Raw genomic sequence first — 27,176 nt, 5'->3', positions numbered from 1 at the left:
CCACCCTTACCCTCTACCAACCCTTACTCTCCAACCTTTACTATACAACCCTACTCTACCAACCTACGCTACCAACTTTGTACTCAACCAACCCTTACTCTACTACCTGTACTCAAACCAACTTTACCAACCTAACCTTTACCTATCAACCCTTACTATACAACCTTTACTCTACCAACCTTACTCTACTGAACCTTACGCTTACCCAACCCTTACTATACAGACCCCTTTACTCAACCAAACCTTACTCCTGACCAACCTTTACTAACCAACCTTTTACTCAACCCAATACTCCAACTTATCAACCAACCCTTACTCAACCAACCCTTACTCAACCAACCTTACTCAAGCCATTCCCAAACCCTCTACTCAACCACGCTTACTCTAACAACCTTAACTCAACCAGCTAGTTTTGGCAGTCATTATGCCCTAGTAGTGGATTGTCATTAAAGCTTACCCTTGCACATCTATTAGACACACAAACTCAACCCAGTCTCTGTCCTGTGGCTGCCTTAACACTTCACTTTAACATGTGACACTTCCAAAGGCCTCATGTTGTCACTGAAGGCAGGAACCCTGCAACTCTGCCTTTCAGGCTCTGGGCCCACACATAAGACACTATAGCTGCTAAGTGTTAAGTTGCTGCTCTGTTCTTGACTTCTCCTATCAGATGTGCGGGTTTTTATCTGTGATAGATATAGGTGATTGAACAAATCAACAATCAAGACTGGCGATTGACACGTCAACATTTAAAAGTCATCAGCAACATGACTACAATGATCATTGATCTTGACCTACATGTACAGTGGAGAACCTGTACTTGTGCATTGGACAACGACGGGAAGAAGACGAGACAGAGTCATAAAGACCTGTGTGAAGAGGGCGGGGGGGGGGGCGGGTCGGAAGGGAGGGTAGATGGAGATGGGGTCGAGATAGATGGGAGGAAAAGATTAGAGAGACTGAAAGAGTTTGACATTTCTCCCCAGCGTTATTTCTACTCTATTATGTCCGCTCTCTCTCTCGCCATACCTCCTTTACACACTTCTAGGGTTGCTTTATAATGCTGTGTCCTTTGTGTGTTAGCGTCAGTCTTATGTGAACATGTGTGTGCTGTATGTTGGTGTGGTTGTGATATGATCACCTAGTGACAGGTTCCTTTACCATGTTCTTTAATAGATAATACATTATTTACTTATTTAACTCGCGGCCAAGTCAGTTAAGAACAAATTCTTATTTCAATGACGGCCTAGAACAGTGGGTTAAGCCGCCTTGTTCAATTGGGCAGAAGGACAGACGATTTTTTACCTTGTCAGCTCGGGGATTCGATCGTGCAACCTTTCATTACTAGTCCAACACTCTAACCACGTAGCGGTTACCGCCCTACCATATGATCAATTTTCATATTGAATAAATATGAATAGGAGCATAACTTGTATTTTAAGTAAAGGTTGGTTGAGTACAGGTAGGTAGAGTAAGGGTTGGTAGAGTGAAGGTTGGTAGAGTACGGGTTGGTTGAGTAAAGGTTGGTTGAGTAAAGGTTGGTAGAGTACGGGTTGGTTGAGTAAAGGTTGGTTGAGTACAGGTAGGTAGAGTAAGGGTTGGTAGAGTGAAGGTTGGTAGAGTACGGGTTGGTTGAGTAAAGGTTGGTAGAGTGAAGGTTGGTAGAGTACGGGTTGGTTGAGTAAAGGTTGGTTGAGTAAGGTTACAAAAAAAAGTGTATAAAATAATGGCAAATGATGATCTCAACAGATAAAATACAAAAATACATAGACCAATTTTACATGGAAACCCGGGCACCTATCAATGTCTAGGAAATCCATCTCTGTATTATTTATAATTAAGAGTCATTCTTCTGTTATGTTATCTTATCATTCTAAGCAGGCCAGTGTAGAATAGGAAACATAGGCTGTGTTTACAAAGGCAGTCCAATTCTGATATTTTTAATTGGAAAAGGAGCTGATCTGATTGGTCAAACGACCAATTAGTGAAAAAAAGATTAGAATTGAACTGGCTGTGTAAAGGCAGCCATAGATACCAGCTTTCCATAGGATCCAGTCAGAGAGAGGTAGGCTAGTACCAGTCTCTGCTCCTTTCTCTGTTGACTAATGGTTGACTGGGCAATCACTCTGCTGTCATAACAGCCAGCGCAGCGCTGTGCTCGCTCAACACAGTGTTGTGAGCTAATGCTACAGGTATCTGGCTAACACCAAAGCCATGGCTATGCTAAAGCTATGGCTAATGCAAAAGCCATGGCTATGCTAAAGCTATGGCTAATGCAAAAGCCATGGCTATGCTAAAGCTATGGCTAATGCAAAAGCCATGGCTATGCTAAAGCTATGGCTAATGCAAAAGCCATGGCTATGCTAAAGCTATGGCTAATGCAAAAGCCATGGCCAATACTACAGCTATGGCTAATGCGTTATAAACAGCTTACGCATTATAACAGAGTTTGTCAAAACAACATGTGTTCATGAATGAATAAATTATTGTAAGCAACCTTCTTTTAGTGCTGTGAAGTTTTTTTTTAGTAATTGTTTTCTTCTTTTTGTACTGACCTACAACAGCGGTGTTCGGCGGTCAACGTCACCGGCCTTCTAGCCATCGCCGATCCACTTTTCATTTTCCATTTGTTTTGTCTTTGTCTTACACACCTGGTTTCAATCCCCCAATTACTTGTTCATGATTTAACCCTCTGTTCCCCCCATGTTTGTTTGTGAGTAATTGTTTGTATGTAATACGGTCCGTTATGTGGGCTCGCTTTATTGTATTGCATTTGTCTATTTTGAGTAAATTACGTTTATTTACTCATATCTGCTGTCCTGCGCCTGACTCCTCTACACAAGCTTCACACAGACCTCATTACAACAACACAGTTTGTTAAACATCAAATTAAATAAATGCATATGTAAAAAGCATGATGTATACTTTTGAATTGATTCAGTTGTGATGGTTAACATTTTTTTTATAAACATGTTTAGGAAAGTTAATGAAATACAAGAATATTCCCTTCGGGAAAAAAGGACACACAGCCTAAGTACAAATGACATAGCCATTTGGTTAGCCAAATGGTTAACCAACTATAATAGTTCATAACCACCATTTTCCCCCCTTCTAAACAGTCCTTTCCACTGTTGAAGTGGAACCCGTCTGCGGGTTTCACGCTAAAGCAGCTGGAGGAAGACTTGCCTGCTGCTGACCCTCTTCCAACTCAGTCCTCTGTCTCATTTCTTGGCTCGGCTTATTCCCTCCCTCTCTCTCTTTATGTTTATGTTTCTCTCTCTGCCAGATGAGATGTCCACATTCCAGCACCAAATGGAGCCTCCTGCTGCTCTGTGTTATGAAACATGGGCGCATGCCCTGATCATGCTGCAGATTAACTAGGAATAATTCTAGGGAGAAATAAGATGCGCACCATCAACGCTACATGCCGTGTCACATTGTGGGGCTAACAGAATAACAACACCGTAGTCATCTACAGTCTAAAAGTCAACCATGCACAAGTTGAACTTGTACGTTTATATTGAAGATGTTCGGTTTCAGTCCTGTCAACCTTTTACCATGACAATCCACCAAAGGCATTAGTGATGACATAATAACAATTAAGTCAGTCGGTTAGACAGACAGACAGACAGAATACTTTATCGATCCTTTAGAGGAAATAGGGGACAGTGATTGCAACAGATCAAATGAGGTGATGTGAACCAGGGTGCAACAGACAGGGAGACAGACAGGTCTCTCCCTACAGGTGAGTAAAGGACATGACATGCTTGTCAACAGAGAGGACAGGGTCATCCACTAGGCTCTTGGGATACAGCTAGTTAGCTGACAGACCCATAAGAATAMATGAGATGTGATTGTGAACGATAGAAGTAAAGAAGTGAAAGGAGGAGATAGTGAGGAAGAGGTGGAGAGAGAGACAGAGAGGGTGGCTTTTTGAGGGAATCCCCCTCCTCTCGTCCCCCCTTGACATTCTAAGTGCCCTGCACTTGTCTCTTCTCTCCTCCTCTTCTCCCTACCCCTGGTCCCTGCCCTGGGTGATAGTGTGGTGTCTGCACTTCTGTCCCTCTATAGATTAACCCTGCTTTTGTCGGCGGGACAAAGAGAGGCTCCTCCCCGCTGCTGAGCTGGGGCTTTCAGTGTGGCCCTTTGCCAGGGGAGGCTTTAAAAGGGTGGGGGCGCGTGAGTCCTCTCACTCTCATTCCGGGACAGCGAAGGGCATCAAAGCAAGGTGAGTCTCTCTGTCCCACCCAGAGAACCATAGCACCAGCCTGATCATCCACCCAGCCAGCCAGGCAGGAAGGCAGAGCGGGGCAGAGTATCTAGGGTAGGGTAGCAGGCCCCATAATGACTCGGTCTGCCCGCCACCACTTCACACCGCAGCCAGGCAGGCCCAGGGGCATAACTCTGGGCCCCGGGAACAGGGGCCGACAAGGGATGGAGAGAGTACAATCGGAAGAAAAAAGGGGGGAAATAGAGAGAAAAATCAAAAAGAGCTGCATAAAAAAAAAATTGGAAAAGGAGACCTAAAGAAGAATATCCTAGATGTGGCCCCTGGCCTGTTGGACTTTCCTCATTCCAGTACAGGATCTGTAAATAGCTGCTGACGCTTTCAATCCAGCATCACACAATGGTCCTGCTATTCAGGCCAGTCATTCCACGGTGCATGCTTTTAGCCTCGCTGGGATACTATCCTCACAGGCGTTTCAGCCCTGAACAACACATAGCTAAACCAAGCCTTTTAGCCCTGCATACAGAGCTAAACCAGCCTTTTCACATTCTAGAGCATTCGAGCTGTACGGGCCTTTTCAGTACATAAAAGCAGGCCGTGTAGCGTAGAAATACATTGATGCAGTGGTACAATATGAATAGTTTATTAGACAGGGAGGGAGTCCTGCTGTACTAACCTGCCACTGGAATCTATTATGGTTATGGTTGAAGCACAATGTTGCTCCATTTCCTCCCTACACCAGCTACTTTGCATACCTCTATATATATATATATATATATATATATTTTACCTGTATATTTGTTTGATGGTCAGTATTTTTGATATGGGCAAACTTTGTTGCCGAACTTTGCTGCGTGTCTGGGGCAGTGTGTGTGTTTATATGAGAAGAAAGAGTGTGTGTATAATGTGAGTATGAATGGGTGGGTCTAACTAGCATCCCGAGTTGCACATTGTCCAAATGTAACATTCTGTTCTTTGTAAAAGTACTATTGTTTATAACAGTCCTACTATCTGTCCTCTCTCATTCCAGACAATAAGATGACTCACCATTGCACCAAGTTCTCCGGCCACTGGAAGGTATGTGAGACTGGCTTACTGAGTGTGCATCATATAAAAGGCCTGCCGTGGACCTGTTTCAATACTTTAAAATACATCCGTCCATGACCTAAAAGCAATGTAGTGGAATTCTTCCTTCCACCTATCCAACCGTGGCAGATCAGTGATTACCTCAAGGAAGGAAGAGGGGAAAGAAGGATGAATTTGTCAAGTATTTAAGCTCAGTCTGTGGGTCCAGGAAAACTCTTTAACCAGAGAGATGCGGGAGAAACAGGTCTCTAGGATCAATGTGACAACCTGAGCTCAGGACAAACCGTTTATCACACGAGTCTGTTCGGTCAACAGCAGAGTCGGGTCTAGACACACTCTGTCTGTTCCCGCTGAACACATTACACCCTGCACGAATTTAGACAAATCACAGACCATATTAACTCTAAAGAGGGAGTTGTAGAGACACTTACGGCTGCACAACACAGGCGGCTGGTGGCACCTTAATGGGGAGGACGGGCTAATAGTGATGTCTGGAACGGAATGAATGGCACTTATCGAACGTGTCAAGCACATGGTTTCCACGTGTTTGATACCATTCCATTTATTCCATTCCAGACATTATTATAAGCCGTCCTCCCCTCAGCAGCCTCCCGTTCTGCACACAAACCTCAGCTTGAACCTGTCCAGGTAAATAGATACAGTATGTAACCCACGTCTCTCTCTCTCTGTCTGTCCCTCTCAGATCATTGTCTTCGACGAGGAGTGCTTCCAGGGCCGTCGGCATGAGTTCACCTCAGAGTGCTGCAATGTGATGGAGTTCGGGTTCGAGACTGTGCGCTCCCTCAGGGTGGAGAGTGGAGCGTGAGTACTTACACACAAATCCCCACTTCAAATCCCCACCCGCAGAAACACTCAAAACAGACCTTCCACTCGCTGGTTTCAGTCTTCAGAACTATTGATCTAGAGAAGCTGAGGGAAAATGATGACCTCTTACTTCTTCCCTTTCTCCCTCTCGCTCGTATAGTTGGGTTGGCTATGAGCATGCTTCCTACCAGGGCCAGCAGTTTGTGCTGGAGAGAGGAGAGTACCCCCAGTGCGACGCCTTCGGAGGTAGCAATGCTTACCACATCGAGAGGATGACCTCCTTTAGGCCCATTGCCTGCGCTGTGAGTAACTAAACTACCGCTATCTACTCCTATCTGCTTCTATCACTATCTATTCCACACTCTTCCTCTTGACTGACTAACTGACAATCCTCCCCCCCGTCTTCTCCCCTCCAGAACCACAGGGAGTGTCGTATGACCATCTATGAGCGCGAGAACTTCCTGGGTCGTAAGGGCGAGCTGAGCGACGACTACCCCTCCCTCCAGGCCATGGGCTGGTGCAACAACGAGGTCGGCTCCCTCAAGATCCAGTCCGGAGCGTGAGTAGTCGGGCCCTTAACACAGTCAACCTCTCTCTCCCCTCTACTTCACTCACTTTCTCCAATCTGCTTCTCTCTTTCATCCTCTCTCCAATCTAATTTTTTACTACTCCCTTAGCCTCATAGTATCCATTACCGCCAACTGACTCTGTAATCTCTTTCTGTCTCTCTACCTAACAGTTTCGTGTGCTACCAGTACCCCGGATACCGTGGCTACCAGTACATCATGGAGTGTGACCGTCACTGCGGCGAGTACAAGCACTTCAAGGAGTTCGGCTCCCACTCCCAGACCCCTCAGATCCAGTCCATCCGCCGCATTCAGCAGTAACCTCTCACCCGTTATCCCAAGCTTAACCCCACTGTTACCCAATGCTGAATAAACTGTCTTTCTAAAACCTCACTGACCTCCCGTTCATGCTTGTGCCTCTCTGAATGTATGTCAACTGTAGGTAGAATTGTACTACTAGAAACATAGCTAAAGACACACGAACAAATAAACAACCACGGGGCTATTGAGACATTTTAGACTGGAGCGCTTCTGAAAACATTACATTTACTGGACAGCAGGTGGCGCTACGTCTCCATGACAGTAATCGCAAAAAAGAAAGAAAAAATAAGATCAATCTATTGACAAAATATAATAATAAAATATTGCTTGGTGAAATCAAATATAACAGTGTGATGACGTACATTTTTAAATAGAATTATGAGACAAAGTGGCCTTCGAAGACAGGCTATGATAAGAGTCAGGTGGGTTGGTGGAAGCTCGGCTGACCCCCATACCATWTGGGATGGGCATTGGAGCCCAATTTTGCAGTGCTTTCATCAGATGTGTTTGCTTCCCATTTGTAAAATACTTGTCCAAAAATAAATCACTGTTGTATAGGTTGTAAAGCCCAACAAAATTCGTCAGCAATTGGTATTCTATTAACAGTGCATCACATAGTTGAAGGCCTACTGGCTAATTCATATGCATACTGAATTTTAGGAAAATCAAATATGCATGTATATATGCTTCAAAATCTGATTAAACAGGTCTCCAACATACGCCTACAGTAAAGTGGTTTCAAGATACACAAATGGGTTGTCTAATGATTCAGGGATTGGTGCATTGGATTGATCCGGCTAGTTATCTCCCAGATGTGTCAGCCATCTATTATTCATGTGATAGTAAAAAAGAAGATGCCCATACTGAGTGCCCAGTGCCTACCGCCCTCTTTTGAACACTGTTACAAATAATGCCTTTCCTTTTTTAGTTAAACAGACTAGTGCTAATTTTATATAATGGTATTTATTTTAATAAACTCGTAATAGGGCATTTATAATCATGTAGTTCCCCGTCCATGAGCGATGCGGTTCCATTACATGTTTTCCAGGCTTCTCAGTCGCAGCGTAAGGAAGTGGGGCTTTCACAGTAGCTAAACTAGCCTGTTTCTGAGAATACAGAATACACAGGGGGACACAAACCCACCACACAGCTGCACACAGGAGACTCAGCCAACGAAACGGAGTAAAGTCTACGGTCTCTACTCGGACTCACCAGGGATAACAAGAAGAAATCTGTGCCTCTTTGAGGAACGTAAACAAACAGGATATCAAACGTTCTCCCGCGTCGTCGGATTCTGTCGAATGCACCGATCTCAGCGGCTCGTACGGATTCCTTCGGGCTACTGTAGCAAGAGGAAAGTGTCTTGAGTAGCGCGCAACAAGGAGGAAAAGAAACGTATGGTCACAACACTTGACCGAGGAAGACACCGACGGGCAGCTGATATTAGAAGACAAAATGATATGCACTTAGGTTGTTAGTTTATCTTCCATTGTATGTTGGTTAGCTAGCAAGTTGTTGGTCGCCCAGAAAAGACTCAACTTCCAGTGGAAGTCAGTGGTGAGAGACCGTGGACGGTTAACAAGCTAACGTTAGCTAGCCAATTTCCTCCTTCCAACGCCCCCTCCCCCATCATAACAGCTAGCTAGCTACTGGTGTCTCCATGCCAGAGCCCACAACACTGTGTGAAAGAAATGATTATGGCAAATTGTGTGCGGTTTCGCCTGTGTCTTTTGAAATGACGTGCATTTGCCCGAAGATCAGGATTCGTTAGCTGAGATCGCTAACTGCATGAGTGCGTTTCGTGTCAGTGCGATAAAGCGGTTGTTAGCTAGCGCTATCTATGCTAGCTAAGTAAGTATATTATCTAACGTTAGCTGGTTAGTTCAAATTGAACTGGCTACAGTACAGGATTAGCTATTTGCTAGCGACTGTAAGTAACTCGCTACCAAGTAGCAACGTTTTGCACAGCAGTTGGTCGTAGCAAACAATTGTCCCTAGTTAAATYTAGAATCTAACGTTAACTGGCTGTTTTCGTTGCATAATTTGTTTAAATATTGCATATAGTTACTGTAGTGCCAATAACATTGTTGTTTTCTCGTTAGCTAGCTAGATTTTGTCGGACATCTAGCTGATTGTTTCAGCATAGTTTTTTTTGCACGCTGGCCTGGATATTCAGCTAGCAACCTGCGTCTATATGGCGACGTTCTACGATTTATGTCCTCTGATAAAGAAGAACATTGTAGACAGACAGGAAGCCAACAACTGACGATATGAAAGCAAAGCTGACAATTGGAGGCGATTGTTTTGATTCTTCATTTTGGTGAATACATGTGAACCTACCTTATTCGGCATCTGGACTATTCAATCGTGGTCAGATTTTTTTTGTGATACAGGCGAGCTGGCTTGCTCTTGTTATTTTAGCTTTCTACCCTGATCGTTTTTACAGGATTTCTTCATCGGATGCCATTTCGATAGATTTTATGCAGCCCATCTTTGTCGACGCTTAATGTTTTGTTTTATATTCAAGCATAGGCGACAAGAAACAGTTAGGAAGCTTGAAACATACGTCTTGCTGGAGTCACACGTACCGCAATATTTACATAATTTTTTCGCTTGCCAAGAAGATAAAACAAATCATCCAGGATCAGTGGGGTTTGACAGTTATTAGCTAACTAGCTGGCTTGCTAGTTAGCCAAATCTAGCAGGTGGTCCATCTAAATAAGTGAAGCGCTCTGAATGTGGGGGGGGGCAGAAACGAAAATCTCATCAATCTTGTCTGCCATTATTTTTAACTGCTTTATATTCGGAGTCCATGAAACCACCACACACGTTTGCACATAACGGAACCTTATTGATGGAAAAAATCATCACACCCAGATGAGTGAACTCTCAATAAACGAGTCATCTAGTGAGTTATCAATCTCTCCATTTTTTYCTGTCACAATGGTTGTGTTTTGAGAGACCGTGTTTGCCAAACCTAGAGGAAGAAAACGACAGTCTCCATTCGATGTTCGCCCCTGTCATCCGCATAGCTGTCTTGGTCGCCCTGGTTGGATCTAGCTAGATTCAGTGGACATTCGATTTGTCTTTCCTATAAAAAAAAATAAAACGTTCCCACGGCAGGTGTTGTGTCCACCCAAGGTTGAAGATGGCGGACCTCGAAGCAGTTCTCGCCGATGTCAGCTATTTGATGGCGATGGAGAAGAGCAAATCTACTCCAGCGGCCCGGGCGAGCAAGAAAATCATACTGCCTGAACCCAGGTACATAATTGCTCATCCGCCTTATATTGTGCCTCGGTCAGTCAATGTTTACCAGTCAAATTGGTGTGTGTATGTGTAGGGAGATAAACCCTACCTAATTCAAATGTGTCAGTCAGTTGCAGTAGCTCGCTAAAGGAAACAATTTGTCAGCTGTCTCTGGCTTCAGGGTCCCTACCATCTGAGGCCCCATCCCTCAAATCCACTTTAGTTCMATTTGCATCTGACATAATGCCATCCTAGAATTATATCATTTTAATKATGCTTATTAACGATGGGTTCTGAAGACCAGACCAAGAGTCATTCCAGCTATTACCAAAACAACCCATCTACCACCCAGGGTGGAAAGTTAACACCAGCCACTCAAATGCTGGTAGATTTTGGCATTGTCTGGTAAAATGTATATTCTTACCAGGTGCCTTGCATTTGGGAGCAGTTTATTTTATCCAAAGCTGACGTAAAAAAATAAATATTTATTTATTTATTTGAGTGTGTCGGCTCTGGAAGAGAATCTGAATGCTAAAGTGGTGAATGCGGGGTGGGGTGTACAGTATTCTGTGATTTGTACAGTCTTTTCTGTGATTCATCTTAATTCTAATTATATTTCAAACATTTAAGTGGCAGGTAAAATTGCGGCATGGCTGGTGGACCAAAAAGTTGATTTACCACCCTGCTATAACACCACCACCACCATCTGTTGACAGAAGCTATCTATTTATTTATTTTTTGCTTTGAATATAAATAATATGCAATTTTTTTCATCTGCTACATTAATCTGTTAGGCCTATCTGTTTATGATGGAATGATGTGGTGAAAGATTATTAGAAGAGATCAATCGATGGAGGGAGCAGGAGGGGTCTCCTGCATCCATCCTAGCCTGATTAATCAGGGAATACCAAAATACCATAAAGGTCAACGTATCAAAATAAACAACAAAATACTTTTATTTTGTCATGTATTTAATTAAAATACATGCATTTTGTATTTAAGGATACATTTGCAAGTAGCCGGGCCGAACAGCGACAACATCTTAGTAAAGTTTACAGAAATGCTTTCTTCCTATGACTGATATGTTGTTGTTTATCTATCTTAGTTGAGCAAGGCCCCGGCTAATAGCGTCTGCAAGAAAGAGATCAAAATGTAACGTTATGTGTGAAAATGAACACACCAAGATGAACAGCAAATCATACTGTTTCGTGTTTTATTACTTATACGTACAAGATTTGATATACATTGTCCAATGAAATGTGTACTTGCAGGTTCCTTCTCGACAACGTAACACCAATAAGAAATAATTAAAGATAACAATACGAAACAGATAAATGGCACACTGGGTATTATTATTGGCCTTGTTTCGGGGCAGAGCTCACTAGAATTATACTCAGCATGCTTTGCAATTGTACATTTTTACATATACATTTGATATTTAGTTCATTTTAACAGACACTTTTATCACACCATAGTGCAWTCAGGCTTCAGATACCAATGTGAAAGGGGGGTGACAAAGTATGAAGTGCAATAAAAACACAATTACAGCTCCTTGAAAGTATCTTGTCTCAAAATACATTGGTGTGTAGTTCAGCCCAGTGTAATAGAAATGACTAAATACTCAGAAGTAATTGAAATAGATATTTGGTGTAAAAATCGACAGAGATGTAAAAATCTCTGTAAAAATCAATACTGCCCATCTCTGGCAGTTATACACAACGAACTGGGGGGGGTGGAAGGTAGCCTAGTGGTTAGAGCATTGGACCAGCAACCGAAAGGTTGGTAGATCGAATCCCCGAGCTGACAAACTAAAAATCTGTTGTTCTGCCCCTGAACAAGGCAGTTAACCCACTGTTCCTAGGCCATCATTGTAAATAAGAATTTGTTCTTAACTGACTTGCCTAGTTAAAAAAAATATATATACATGTGTTTACCGGTCTGAAACGAATGCCTTCAAAATCGTGTAAATGAACCCTACAAGCTAGAATGTTGGATAAAATTTCATGTAAACGTACTCTTCTGGTTTTCTGAGCAGTTTTACCCAACTTTTTGAGGGGGCAGGTATATGGTTCTGTTCGACACCAAGGTAAAGTTAGTTGTATATTGGATATATTTGTTTTTCTCCCGTCAATAGCTTTTGAACCAAGGATGCCGTGACAATGAAAATGTTAAATTCCAAATCGGGAGGATGGAGAACAATCCACACGTATGCTTAGTTTCTCAGATTTTTTGGAAATCCGGAGAAAGAAAGAAATGTCACACACAAAAAAGGTGTCAGTTGTTCCTCCTCTTCCCCTGATTCAGAATATACCCGTTTCATTGTCATTGCATGCTTGATTCAATAGCTATTGACGAGATAAAAAATGAATATCCAATATTAAACTAATTTTACCTTGTTAGCGAACAGAACCACATACCTACTGTCGCTCTAAAAAGTCGGGAAAACAGTACTTTCCTGTGGTTATTTTGTCTCCAGAACAGCTGAAGGACAAACCGCACAGACAACCGGTGGAGTAAGCTTTTAAAGTTGCAATATGTCACTTTTGGGGGGGGACCCGACCAAATTCACATAGAAATGTGAGTTATAGATATGTAACTCATTAAAAGCAAGTCTAAGAAGCTGTAGATCTGTACCATGTGCATTATTTCTATGCTTCCTATTCTTAAGTTTTGTTTTTGCTTCTTACTTTCAGTTTCATACACCAGCTTCAAACAGCTGAAAATATAATAGTTTTGGAAAATATATTTCTCTGCGGTTTAGATGGTACAATGATTCTCTACACTATACTTGCTTATTTTGTCACATAATGTGAAATTAGGCAAACTATTAGGATTTTAGCAACCGGGAAATGGCAAAGCAATTTCTGCATAGTGCATCTTTAAATGTAGTTTTATTAAACATTCTGGCATGTAAGCAACATTTACACTATTTTGCAGGGATTCGTTTCAGGCTGTGTATAACAATTAATTGTGTATTACAGCCTGATTTTAATCAGACTACATCCATCCATTCACATCTGTGTATCTCTCCCCTTCAATTGCCTGACTCTGCCCACTCAATCACTGGTGTTTAAGATAACTATTTATTAACACACAGGTTTTGAATAACAAATACAGGCTTACAGGCAGGCAGCTACCATTGGGATGTTGTAGTCAAATGCGAGGCGATGGAAATGTTGCGTTTTGGAGTGTGTGGTGTTTGCGAGGCCATTGATGCCGCCATAGCAACACATTCTGTCAGCTATTATTGTTGGAGCTAACTGCTGTGCAGCCCAGACAAAGATGTTATCTCCCGTTTAGGTGTATAGTAGTGTGGAAAGGCCCTGTTGTCTGTGACCTTTAGATACGATTCATGCTAAACTGTTTGCTGTAAGCACTTTGGGTATGACCCTGGCCGTGACCCACTCCCCGAGGGTGTCTGAGAGTTGGGATATGCAAAAAAACAAACATTTCCAAATCACATGCGTAGTAGTACACACTTGTGAAACAGGATTAATATGAGCTCCAACCAAGTTATTTTATTTGAGAAAAATACCAATAAAATGCCTTACTATAACAGATAACCAATTCGACCTTTTCAGATTTGGCTACACCTTCCTCTGCCAAACCCGCACACGCCAGTTTAGCTTATTAGCTGTACGTTTAATTTCTCGTCAGGGTTTGAGTGTCTAGTCTGTTACAGTAGGAAGTCAAGACTATACGGGGATGAATGATCTGGTGGAGGGTTTTGGTCATGTCTGTTTTGTTGGTGAAGCGTGGACATCGGTGACATTCTCAACGTCAGTTTCTCAGGGTGTTTATGTAAAATGTGAATTGAACAGCTAAAAGAGGATGAACGTGGGATAAAATGTTAACAAGTGTCTGACTTATAGTCTAGGCTCAGGCTGTAACGGCTAGGCTTAAAATCCCTTACCAAGCTTAAGCCTCAAAGCTTCAGAAGCACAGTATGTTATGCTGTCTCCATCTATTGCTTGATGGACTTTTCGCGGTYGTAATATGTAGCGTGGTGGCGAGCAACGAACATAGATCCAATGTCTTCCTCAAAGATGTTTCTGATAATGTGATACGTTTGCTTTAATCCGAGTGATCCTTGCTGATGTGCTGAACGTTTTACCAAATGGCAGGTAGCCTGTTGTTCATCAAATAGCTTCGAGACTTTAAGWATAAGAGCTGACATGATTCACTATTCAACCTGACACGGATCATTTCTATTCTACAAAATACCGTCTCTATATGTGAACTTTCTGTAACGTTGCAGATATAACTGTCATGAAAAGAGCTTTAGGCCTATTGCTTATTCTACAAGTTGGAGATGGGTTAGATGTCTGTCCATTTATATATTTCTATCTGAACGTTTTGCGACCCTGGGGTGTATTCATTAGACGGATTCCGTTGCAAAATGTTTTTTGTTTTGCGGGACATCTTGCAACAGACACCATTTACTYTAGGAACGAAAACGGGGAGTGACCTACCCGTTTCGTTCCGTTTGCTCTGTTTACTTCCGTTTTGGATCTTTAAACAGTAAATTGTTTCCGTTGCGAGACTCTAATAAACCCCTGGTGTTTTTTGCAGCAGCACCCCACTGCCTAATGGGAGCTGTAGTGCAGACAGACTTCCTCRCCACTGACTGACCACCTCAAGGGATCAGATCAGCAACACAGGCACCGGTTTCCCGGCCTCAGAATAAGCCTAGTCTTGGTCTAAGCACTTCCAACAGAGATTCGCCATTGCTCACTCTTTTGCAGGACAGTGCGGCCATTTTACTCGCGTTTGCGACAAAAAAATAGATGTGCGCGAACTGCAAAAGTCAAGCATGAGTACATGTGCAAGTAAAATGTATAGCAAAATTGCTGTAGCTATTTCTGCAGTTTTGTTTTCGTACTCTGGTGTATCGCACAAGGAAATACAAATCCCATATCCCACCTTGTGCCGCGACAGTGCCTGGGGGGGGGCCTGTGTAAGTGAATTGCTGAACGAGAACTTTTTTAGAAGCCCACAGCACATGCATTTACCAGAAAGTCTACTAAAGTGAGACTTTGTCCTCGTGTTTCTTGGCTATTTACGTCGTTTTGTTCACACGCTAGGTTGYTGTTAAACATTAGTTCGAGTGTGCTGCAAGTGCTAGCGAAGAGACGTCACTGGTACCACGAAAATCTCCTGCCTGGAAAGGGTGACTGAAATATTCGAAGGGGTACATTGTATTTGATTGAGCATGGAACACCCCAAAAACCTATTGTTCATGAAACTTCGGTCATTTATTATTATTAAAACACTAGGGCTGGGAATTGCCAGGGACTTCACGATACAATATTATCATGATACTTATATGTTTTAGCGATTCTCTGCATTTGCATCGATGTTCCAAACACATTTCTCACCATATGTCTGCTGCAGAAGGGACGAGAGAGCCATGAGAACACGAGTTTCAGTCGTGGAAATAAGTGCTGAAAACAAATTGTCTCTCTATTTAAAAAGATGGAGAACAAGCTATGGAGGAAACGTTTTGGTGCAGGCCCAGCAAACTAGTGCAAAAACACTATTGCGATTAATGTCAAAACCAAACGATATATCGTAAAAAATCATATCCGTAACATCTCTTTTTAGCGACATGCAATATGTGATGCGTTTAGTCACATCTATTGATGAAATCAAATCACKATCACGGGCCAAAGTTGGCCTACTAACGGATGGCATTGTGTTTACAGAAACCCCACTGTGTGTGTTCAGGGCTGGCTGAACTGACCATGGCCAAAGCCACTTGTTCATTTGTCGTTTGCTATAGATGTCGTCAATGAACAGGTCCAAACTACAACCTAGACCAAATTTAGACCGTTGTTCTTTACTTTTCTACACTGCTCTCATATTGAAACCAGAGTCTTTTCCACTGTGGGTGGTGCAGGCTTTTGCTCCAGCAGAGCAGTAACGCGCGAGATGAATATTATATCATCAGTCTTCAACCAAGGCTTTGATTAGTAGAATCAGGTGCAGTAACGCTTAGCTATTCAGAAAAATACGTTCTGGCACTGAGAAACGATTAGCTAGCTAATTCTGTTAGTGTCGGTGTTTACAATTTAGCGAGGCTACTCCTCTGAAAGTGCCTATCTATGTGTGTTCTATCCAGTCATAGTCAGGCTTCTGTGACTTCCTCATCCTCTCACAGTCCCAGCTCTGTCAGGCTCCGAGCTAGTTAAACGAGCTGCGTTGTGAAAGTGAAACGGGGTAGRCCTGCTGTTCGGGTCCCCTCCCCCGTGGAGAGCAAGTTTACTGCCCCAAAGTTGAAGGGCCTGTTTACTTCCGAAGGGATCGGTATTCAGATGGTTTGACTCCTCCTTTGTCCCTCGTAGCGTGGTTCCCACTACACACGTCAGGAGAAGTGTGCGGGCGTCAATCTCAAATGGAAAAGATCGCCTCATCTAATAACCTTTGGAAGAGGTTGCTCTTCAGAGGACAATCTCTGTGAATTTAGCCTATTGCGTTCTAGGCTGGTGTGTATTGTATCTGTGTGCATTGAGCTTAGGTGTAGATGGGAATTGTATTGCTAATCATCCATTAGGTATTTGTTTACAGGGCAGAAGAGATAAGACGCCATTCTTCTATAATAAAAGAACATGTCATGGCGGTGATAGTGGGGTTTGCTTTAACACCGGCTGAAGTAGTAAGCTATACATGGCCTGCTCTTTATGATTTACGCTGCATTAGTCTCTCGCGCTGTCGCTCGGTCTCTCTCTCTCGCGCTGTCTCTGACGCTGTCTGTCTGTCGCCCTGTCTCTGTCTGTCTCTCTCACTGTCGCTCTGTTCTGTCTCTCTCACTGTCGCTCTGTTCTGTCTCTCTCGCTGTCGCTCTGCTCTGTCTCTCTCTCTGTCTCTGTCTCGGTGTGTGTACTAAAGCCAGGATTACCATACAGCACAGCGGGAATTAATACAGCAGATTGAGAGAAAGCATTAAATACCATCGGGCCAGGGTCAGCAACATCGCTACTGTAGTGGGCTGTGACATAGGCTAGTCCATCCAAACATAAGCGGCTCAAGTGGACATAGTGACTGTTTTAGCCTACAGTGCCACCCCGCCGCCGTCCCAGAAACACTTACTAGATCTGACCCGTCTGAACCCTGGCCGGCTTTATGGAAATGATTTGTTTTTAATTTGATAAGGATTTAAAAGATTATCACTGGGATAATGTGTGTGCTCTCCTGGAATTGGCTATGATGACAATCCGACTAGAGGGAGTTACCGAGAGGGGGAAAGAGGAAGCGTGCTGAGAGCCAGCGTTGATGTGAGCGTTTAAATGTCTTGTAAAGGCAGTTCTGAAACAGTGAGGTAAATAAATAAAACCTGTTTGTATTGTGAGCTTGCTGTGTGTGTGTGATGTTTGGATTTGTTTGTTTCAGCTCTCTGTGTGTGTATGTGTGTGTGTGTGCGCGCGCGCGCGCTTGGGGCTGTGCGTATATGTCGTCTTAAGAGTTGTTTGTGTGTTTCTCGAAGTGTGTATTTGGGGTTGTGTGTGTGTGTGTGTGTGTGTGTGTGTGTGACGTTGTAGAGATGGCGCACTGCTGCTCTATTCTCCAGGCTTTGCCTGCTGGGCAGAGGGGGGATGTTGACGGCAGCACTGGAAGCGAAAGAGATGAGTCCAGGATAGAGCGCTGTATTGTTCAAGCGAGATCAGGGAGAGACGAGAGATGATGCGTGTTGTGCAGTAGGAGGCGGCGGGAATCAACTGGGAGGATAAGGAAGGATGACTGAGAGGAAGGAGGAATGTGGGGTAGTTGCAGGAGGCAGATTCAAATAGGGGCGGAGGGGAGTGTGAAGCTTCAATTATTCAACTATTAGTAAGTGCACACCACTGTAGCAGAGTCGGTGGATTGTTATTGGCTATTATAGCAGAGGGTGGATTCTGATTGGCCAGTGTGTTGTCTTTAAAAAAAATTACAATAATTATGTAACCTTTATTTTACCAGGAAAGTTAGTTAAGAACAAATTCTTATTTACAATGACGGCCTACACCGGCCAATTCCGGACGACGCTGGCCCAATTGTGCGCCGCCCTATGGGACTCCCAATCACGGCCTGTTGTGTGTCAGCCTGGATACAGCCTCTCCGTGGCTCTGTCCAGAAACGGCCCCTACTCCCTACGGCATAAGTGATTCATGCATCTGAAATGGTTGSATTGTTACGGCATCGTAGCAGCTCCACCTTTTTCACCTGATTTGGCTACTCAGGAATTGGCTACAAGTTGCTTATTTACCCATTCAGATGTATACAAGTCATGTCCAACAGGGATTTGCTGGCTAGTTGTTTCTGCAGCAGTCAGGCAGGCATGCCTATGACTCACCCCTGGCCCCCAGTGAATGAGGAAGAGTCTACTTCCTGTATCCTGGTTCCTGTGGCTCAGTTAGACAGAGCAGAGGAGAGCTATTACTGACACTGGACTGGGTACAGTTTGGCCCTCCGTAGGCAGATCCAGGACCAGCACTGTTATTACTGCTACTATTTGTTTAATTCCTACCCTGGTTTTACTACAGGTGCGTTGGTGCTATACTAGCATCAGCCGCTGTGTTATAAACTGGTAGTTAGCGTCTTTGCGCGCCTCAGACACTTTTACTACAGATTAGTTAACATTGGTGCTAGCATCAACATGTATGTTATGAACTAGCAGTTAGCATTTTCGCTAGCTAAGCATCAGCCACTATTTTGCTATAGGTTTAGAAAGTATCTGCCCGCTGTGTTAAAAACGAGCTATTATTTAGCGTCTCCACTATTATCAACCACTGTTCAACTTGGCGCTAGCAACTTGTTATGCCGCGCTAGTTAGCATCTTCTAGTGTTATCCTTTCTGTTGTTATTCAGTGTTATCTGAACCTGCCAGGTCTGGTCCAGCCAGCCCAATACGGCAGAACCATTCACACCACACGAATGATGTCAGGGAAACAATGATCCACGAGAGAATCTCGAATAAACTGGGCTGTGTGTGTGTGTGCGTGCGCGCCTGGCCTCCTGCCCAACTCTAGTAGGTCTGCAGTTGAAGTGCTTTTCTGAGAGAACAAAATAAATCCCATTGAATTAATCAATACAATAAACAACAGAAGCTGGTTGTCTATAAACGGTTTGTCTCTCTCTCGCCCTCTCTATCACCACCCTCTCTCTCTCGCCCCGCCCCTCTTTCGCCCCCCTCCCCCCCCCCCCCCCCCCCCCCCCCCCCCCCCCCCCCCCCCCCCCCCCCCCCCCCCCCCCCCCCCCCCCCCCCCCCCCCCCCCCTCTCGACCCCTCCCTCTCTCTCGCCGGTGCCACTGGCTCACTGGCAGTAATAGACACATCTAAGATCTCTCCCTCTCAGGCAAGGTGTCCGTCTGGCCAATGTGCTGCCATGTGGAACGTGTTCTACTCTCCTGCAGCTGTGTGTGTGGTAACTTTCCTCTCTCCTGTGTGTGTGGTAACTTTCCTCTCTCCTGTGTGTGTGCTAATGGGCCCGTGGAGGGGGCGCTAATTGATTAATTCTCCCCTGCCCTCTCATTAACACCCTCTCCGAGGGCAAGCTGCTCCTCACCATCCTGTCAGGGGACAGACGGGGACAGGTGGCAGGAAGGGAGAGGCCCAAACCAGGGCAGGGATGAAGGTGGAGGGGAGATGAAAGGATGAAAGGACAGGAGAGATGAAGGTGGAGAGAGGAGAGGGCAGGGAGGAATAGAAAGAGGTTGCAAAGTGGAGTGGGGAGGGGAGGGGAGTCCATACTCTGTGATTTGTATCAATGCTCTGTCTATGTGCATGTACCTTTTTTTAAATATGCTCTAGTTTTCGAACATTGTGGAGCTCATTGTAGGCTTGTGTCCCATAGGGGATGAAGAGGGGTAATTAAGTAAGTTCCTAACATTCTATTTTCCTTTCTCGCCTCTCTCTTTCTCTCTCTCAGTATTCGCAGTGTGATGCAGAAGTACCTAGAGGAGAGAGATGAGCTGACGTTTGACAAAATCTTCAACCAGAAGATTGGTGAGTAGGCTCCGGGTGATGGACACTTGTCCTTTCGCTACACGGACAACCACGAGAATCATAGCACCATGTCTCTCACACACACAAGGAATGTATGCATGGAGCTGTTGACTTGGGATAGGTGTGTGTGTGTGGACGCTCGGATGACACCGCGTTTCTCTGGTCCTGTCTTGCCTGACGACACCCTAMTTCCCTTTTCGAGATGACCTCTGCCCGGCTTTATGAGGCTGCTGATTGGCTGATCTTGTTCTATACCCGACCAACAGATGCTACCGAGGATCCCCGTGGTAACTGAACTGTTCCTCACCGTGGCCTACCCAAAGCACAGGGACGCCAAAACCCACTTTTCAGTTTGCAATGGGTGCTTGTAGCCAGGACCACGTTTCAGCCACCTGTCAGCTAAGCCTTTGCCTGGTCTCCACCCAGTATCACAGTGAGCCAGTGGCAGTTGTCTGTACCAGGGGACCAGAGCCCTGTAGGCTTTCATTGGTTTTACTTACTTCTGCTCTGTCTCACCTCCCCTCGGAGACCAGGCTGCTGCGCTAATTCTCGCTCCGTCTCCGTGTCGCTCGCTCTGTCTCTGTGTCCATCTCCCTGTCTACCTGGGTCGTAGCTCCTCCGCGCGTTTCCACGCGTGGCCTGGTGTGTCGTCAGGCGCTTGCGGCAGACAGTTCCAACGGTCTTTGTGTCACCTCTGCGTTGGCCGCTTTTGAAATTGAAAGTCAAATGTGTGTGTGTGGTGATGGGCTGTAGAGCCTACTGCCGCTGTTATTCTGTTTCTGTCTGACACAGAGGTATTCTGTCTGCTCGACCACCATCCATATCAACTTTAACCAAAACACACACACACACACACGCGCGCGCTCGCAAACTGCTGGTACGAGTCGGCCTGTGGTGGGACCTCGTGGTGAACAGATGATAAGATTGTACCAAGCCATGTTGACAGGCGTTGGCTTACTGATATCGAGTCTAAGCAGTCGTGTGTGTGTGTGTGTGTGTGTGTGTGCTCGTGTCGTGGCGAGCACGGTACACTGTCATCGTATTGGGTTTTACAGAGAAGAAGGATAATATTGCTCTTGCTCTCTCTCTTTCTCACCTCTTTCTCACCTCTTTTCTCTGGGCTGTGTACGGGCTGCAGACACACGTCAACACACTCACATATGTGTACAGCTGTGTGTCCCTAGGGACAAGGCCGTGTGTATTAGACCGGGGCTATACATGTCCGTACCAGAGCATGGGGGAAGGTTAGGAGGCCCCTGGCACCGTCAGTCGTCCAGCCCCTTCTCGCTCTCTCTGTCTCTCTCTGTGTGTCTGTTTCTCTCTCTCGCTGTCTCTTTGTCTCTCTCTCTGTGTGTCTCTCTCTCTCTCTCTCTCTCTCTCTGTGTCTCCCTCTCTCTGTCTCTTTGTGTCTCTGCCTCTCTGTGTCTCTCTCTATGTCTCTGTGTCTGTCTCGCTCTCTGTCTCTGTTTCTCTCTCTCTGTGTCTCACTCTCTCTCTCTCGGCTCTGCTGTGGCTGCTCTATTTTTTCTCTCGTCTCTGCTCTCCCCACTGTCTGACTCTCACTGGGTCAGCCTACTGCGATGTCTTGATGCTGCACTGCTGTACAGAGATCTCTCCCTCCTTCCACCTCTCCCTCCCTGTCCCCCAGTCTACTCTCTCCCTCCTAGCAGGTGACACCAGAGTGCCTGCGAGGGGCTGAGAGGAGAGAGAGAGAGAGGCTCTTTCCTTCTCAGATGCACACACACACACACACACACACACACACACACACACACACACACACACACACACACATTAGCTGTCATATGGGTGTGTAAGACTTTGTTTACATCGGCATAGGCTGGGGGCACAGAGCTGATTGTCCAAGATAGCCAATCACATTGGCCATCTGGCGAATGGAACTCTAAGCTCTGATTGGTTCTCTGGGTGGAAGGCTGACTCATTATGTGTGTCCTAGAGACCCCCGTAGCTCTCTCTCCCTCGCCTCCTCCTGTCTGAATATTTCATTCCCCTCTGTCTGTTTCTTTCACTCGCTCACTTGTCCTCTCTCCCTCTCTCTCTCCCTCTCTCTCTCTCTCCATCTGTCAGAGTTCTGGAATGGATGATGTGAGAGTTGTGCGTTGCCTAGCAACTGCTAGTTGCCATGGGAACTCGGCTGAACTAGACAATCGGGAGAAATGAAATTGATTAAAGGGGGAAGAAGGGAAAAAAAGGCGATGAAGAGGAGAGGAAATGGAGAAGGGGACGGTAAAATGAGAGCGCTGAAGGCCAGAAGCTAGACGGTTCCCCGGCCCAGAATGCACTGGGGCTGCCCGGGGGGCCATCGTGGGGCTTGTCGGACGGGGGGGCAGTGTCATTAGTCTACAGCGGCCTTCTCTTCTCCTGTCCATGTCTCAGAYCTTTCCTATCCAGATCGCCTCGCCTTGTCTCTCCTTATCTCTTCTCCTGTCCATGTCTCAGACCTTTCCTATCCAGATCTCCTCGCCTTGTCTCTCCTCATCTCTTCTCCTGTCCATGTCTCAGACCTTTCCTATCCAGATCTTCTCGCCTTGTCTCTCCTCATCTCTTCTCCTGTCCATGTCTTAGACCTTTTCTATCCAGATCTCCTCGCCTTGTCTCTCCTCATCTCTTCTCCTGTCCATGTCTCAGACCTTTCCTTTCCAGATCTCCTCGCCTTGTCTCTCCTCATCTCTTCTCCTGTCCATGTCTCGACCCTTCCTATAGATCTCCTCCGCCTTGTTTCTCATCTCTTCTCCTGTCCATGTCTCAGACCCTTCCTATCCAGATCTCCCTCGCCTTGTTCTCCTCATCTCTTCTCCTGTCCATGTCTCAGACCTTCCTATCTCAGATCTCCCTCGCCTCCCTTGTCTATCCTCATCTCTTCTCCTGTCATTGTCTCAGACCTTTCTATCCAGATCTCCTCGCCTTGTCTCTCACTCTTTCACTCTGTCCATTGTCTCAGAGCTTCTCTATCCATCGCTCCTCGCCTTGTCATTCCTCACCTCTTCTCTGTCCATGTTCTAGACCTTTCCTATCCAGATTCCTGCTTGTTCTCCTCACCTCTTCTCCTGTCCATGTCTCAGACCTTTCCTATCCAGATCTCCTCGCCTTGTCTCTCCTCATCTCATCCCCTGTCTCCGTTACACTTGGGTCCTCAGTTCCTCACAACGGCTCATACCCTGGGAGATTCTTATTTGGGCAAAAGACCGTCCTCTCCTCGACTCCTCTGTCCTCTCTCGTCCTCCGTGACCTGTAAACCGATAAGTGGTCGAGTGACCGAGCGTCGGTTCGTTGTTAGGTGAACGGGGGAGTCTGCCTCTGTCGTCGATTTGCGTTCTCCCACGTAGGAAGGACAAGTGCATCTTCTGAGTCTTTATTTGATTTTTTTACCTTTATATAACTAGGCAAGTCAGTTAAGAACAAATTCTTATTTACAATGACGGCCAAACCCTCCCCTAACCCGGACGACTCTGGGCCAATTGTGCACCGCCCTATGGGACTCCCGATCACCGCCGGTTGTGATACAGCACGGGATCGAACCAGAGTCAGTGGCAGAGTCTCCCCTGCCGAAATCCTTCACACCCCCTTGAATCAGCTGTTGTTTTCTCTGAGGACAAAAGCATGCACAAATTTTTTTTTTTTATTATTATTATTTTTTTATACATACGCTACTTATCCTTTTAATCCATGTTTTTATTTGACTTTTCACTTTAGACGTGGTTTCGGGATCCCTCTGTAAACGTCATTTCCCTGATGACGTGCTAGCGGAGAAGGATAGTCTCTCTCCTCCGCCTTCGATTTTTGACCTTTTGACCTTTTTTCAAAATGAGGTTCGAGGAGAGGGCGGAGGAGTTTAAGAATCTCCCCCTTTCGCTCGTCCCCCCCCCCTTCTCTCTTAACCAGGAGAGCACTGGGAGAGCTCGACCCTCCATCTCTCTCCACTAAGGTGTATGTGTGCGTGTGGTGATGGCAAGTGTAGGGCCAGGAGAGGCCGAGCCTTCAGTGACCTGCGGGCTCGCTGGTGTGACGGTGACAATGACGATCGTTCTCGTTTATCTTGTTAGTGTGTCAGCTCGTGTATGCTGATGTCTGTGTAGGGATGGCAGGGGGCGACACGGTGTGTGTGTGTGGGTATCAACGAGTTGGCCCTGGTGTGATCGTGTTGTGGTGGTGTGCTGGTACCAACGAGTCTGCCTCTCGGTGGCGTCTGTGTCGGGGTACCACGATTTTGCCCTGGCGTTGTCGTGTGTGTGGTGTGTGGTACAACGAGTCTCGGCCTCGTTGTGGTCGTGTGTGGTGTGTCGTGTGTTTGTGTGGTCTGGTGGGGTGTGTGTGTGGTGTGCTGTGTGTGCGTGTGGTGTGCGTGGTGTGTGTGTGTGTTGTGCTGTGTGTGTGTGTGTGTGGTGGTGTGTGTGTGTGTGTGTGTGTATCAACGAGTTGGCCCTGGTGTGTGGTGTGTTTGTGGTATCACACGATTGGCCCTGGTGTGTCGCTGTGTGCTGTTTCAGGGTGGCGGTTTATTGATTGGTGCTCAAGCAGACGGGTCTAATTGCTGAGGGACTGGGTGCATTAATTGGCCCGGTCGATCTCACACACAACAACTGTTTGGGCCATCGGAGCGTGGGGGCGGTAACTGGTACCAGTGTTGGATCTGTCTCACTGCTGCTCTCCCTCTCCCTAAACGACAACATCCAGCCTCTGTTCTCTCCTCCCCCGGTTTCTCTTCCCTCTTCTCTCCATATACTCCTCTCTGCCTCTCTCTCTGTCCAGCTCTTGGCATCAGGCCCTTGTGTGTTTATAAACTCTGGACTAGTTGTGCAATGTATTTCCCAGACCGACTTGGAGCGCGCGCGTGTGTGTGTAGCCTGCTGTCACTAAGCGTAATCTGTTTTACGACTGTTTAATGTTTTTAGTCAATCTAATTGTTTGTGCACATTTGTGTCGACAGGGCTGTGTTTGTGTGCGCGTGCAGAGAGCGAGAGAATTTTGGCAGGGTGTGCCGGTTTTCACGTCAACCTAATCTCATGACCTTGTGTAGGACACATCTGAAAGCCCAGCCCTGCCGTTCTAAACCAGGAGATGGAGGGTGTAGGAACGGCTAGAGAGACCTGTAGAGGGAAAGTAAAGTGGGTCAGATCAGTGGAAAGACTGAAAAGTGTCGAGGGAGAGAGGTCATTGTCGACGTCGGCGTCCTTTTATCCTTCCAGGTAGTGTGCGTGTTCGCTCGTTCCTGATTTGATGGCCAATGTGTGGTATATGAGACTAACCGGTGTGTGCCATGCATTATTCATAGACTGACCTTTTACTGTGAAGATGAGCGTAGTGTGTTTGAGTGTTGGCTACAGCCCCACAAGCACTCCACAAACACACTTGGTATTCTGGTCGCTTTCTTTTGAAGTTGTTCAATCATTTATTTTATTTTATATTTGTAGCAATCATAGTAAATACCTGCAGTCAACCTGTGCAATGCGTTCAGAGATGAAACCGATCGCATTCTCCGTTTATTTTACATTATTAAGCTTTACATACTTCCCCGGAGCTGTTGAGCCAGTCACGTGTGTGTTTGTAAACCGCACAACGGGGGAAAGCGGGAGTCCAGCTGTGGATTGACAGGGGTCGTGTTTTTTTTGTTGCTTCGGTAGAGTGATCAGGGACGTGCAACTATAGTTTTCCAAAATAGCTTCATTTTCATCAGATGAAAACAGAAGTGCAACGCTATTTGGCTGGCAGCCACACAAGTAAATGAGCTCACTTTGAAAAAAAAGCAAGGTCTCTTTTTTTTGTTGCATGGCCGTCATATTTCTGTCGTTTAGGCCTATCATAGAAAGAATGTAGGCGGCTACATTTCCTGACGTTTTGCTTCAAGTTAATCTTGCCTTTTTCCTAGAGGGAAAATAGGCTGGCTACACCGGGAGAAAAGAAGCAACACGCCAGTCAGAGCGCTGCCCGTTAGCGAAGTGTTAAGAGGTGCAACCGAAGCACAATGTGTCCGATGCCGAGCAGAAATTACAACAAGAAGCATTTCAGATATGCGTTTACAGAACGCAGCAAGATAAGAATGAAAAATCCTGCCTGAAATACGCATAATTCTGCGTTAACACGACAACCTAGTTTGACTTGCTAATCTAAGTAGTTGAATTAATAAATTGACGGGGCATCATATTGTGTTCGCTTTTTGCCGTGTTTGATACGTCAAAAGCCCTTTTTAGATGAGTTATTTGTTATGCTGCCACTGCTATCTTGATTTCCTTGCGGGTCTTTTCTTCTCTCTGTTCTTGGTCTGTCTGCCTGTGGCCCTAGTGACTCCAGACTCCACAGAGACGCAGCGTGTAGACATGCTGCTGGAGAGCCAGGGCTGTTAACTTTACGTCAAACTTTGTTCATTTGCACAATGTCACTGGTTCACATTCGCTTGTAAATGTCTAAAGTCACCCGAATTGACATTCGGTAGCTCCTGCCTATGTATGCATAGCCACGGGAAGTAGTTTGGTGGTGGGGGTGCTGCGATTGTTAAATATATATTTTATTTTTTGCATTTTTACACGCTGAGGACGTCTAGTCTATATCGGTCTGCTAATACAGAACTAGTAAAGGCCCAGTGCACTAGTTTTGTCCCCCAAAAATGTACTGAATGTGTTTCAGTGTTTACCAGCATTTGTAACTTGAGTCCGATAGTTATCTGTACTAACCAGTTAATCTGATAATACTTGGCATGTGAAAATACTTGCATGATATGTTTTCCAGTTTCTTGAAATACTTTGCAAATGTAACCTATTTCTATGTGAAAACTGAAATGATCAATTCATTCCTTTTCCATTTTAGTAGACTCTTATCCAGAGTAACTTACATTAGTGAGTGCATACATTTACATACTTTTTCGTACTGGCCCCCCGTGGGAATCGAACCCACAACCCTAGTGTTGC

General features: G+C 45.4%; 2 protein-coding genes across 2 annotated transcripts in view; both read left to right on the top strand.

The window, feature by feature from the left end:
- The first annotated feature begins 4,151 nt into the window (after positions 1–4,151).
- On the top strand, positions 4,152–7,098 carry LOC111963873 (beta-crystallin A4). The gene is made up of 6 exons (XM_023987435.2): positions 4,152–4,228; positions 5,259–5,305; positions 6,018–6,136; positions 6,300–6,441; positions 6,556–6,698; positions 6,879–7,098. The coding sequence occupies exons 2-6, from the start codon at positions 5,267–5,269 to the stop codon at positions 7,024–7,026; spliced, it is 591 nt and encodes a 196-aa protein (XP_023843203.1). The 5' UTR covers positions 4,152–4,228; positions 5,259–5,266; the 3' UTR covers positions 7,027–7,098.
- Positions 7,099–8,073: 975 nt separating this feature from the next.
- LOC111964482 (G protein-coupled receptor kinase 3-like) overlaps positions 8,074–27,176 on the top strand; it is a 30,101-nt gene continuing 10,998 nt past the window's right edge. Inside the window, 3 exon segments of the mRNA XM_070443763.1 lie at positions 8,074–8,877; positions 10,150–10,287; positions 20,177–20,253. Of these exon segments, the coding sequence (XP_070299864.1) occupies positions 8,867–8,877; positions 10,150–10,287; positions 20,177–20,253 (226 nt within the window). The 5' untranslated portion in view covers positions 8,074–8,866.

The sequence above is a fragment of the Salvelinus sp. IW2-2015 genome, linkage group LG5, assembly GCF_002910315.2.
Source record: "Salvelinus sp. IW2-2015 linkage group LG5, ASM291031v2, whole genome shotgun sequence".
NCBI classification, from domain to species: domain Eukaryota; kingdom Metazoa; phylum Chordata; class Actinopteri; order Salmoniformes; family Salmonidae; genus Salvelinus; species Salvelinus sp. IW2-2015.
This window is presented reverse-complemented; position numbering and strand designations above follow the sequence as displayed.

Coding starts and splice junctions, on each gene's coding strand:
- LOC111963873 (XM_023987435.2), top strand. CDS start 5,267: ATGACTCACCATTGCACCAAGTTCTCCGGCCACTGGAAG. Junction 6,442..6,555: donor TTAGGCCCATTGCCTGCGCT/GTGAGTAACTAA, acceptor TCTCCCCTCCAG/AACCACAGGGAGTGTCGTAT. Junction 6,699..6,878: donor CTCAAGATCCAGTCCGGAGC/GTGAGTAGTCGG, acceptor TCTACCTAACAG/TTTCGTGTGCTACCAGTACC.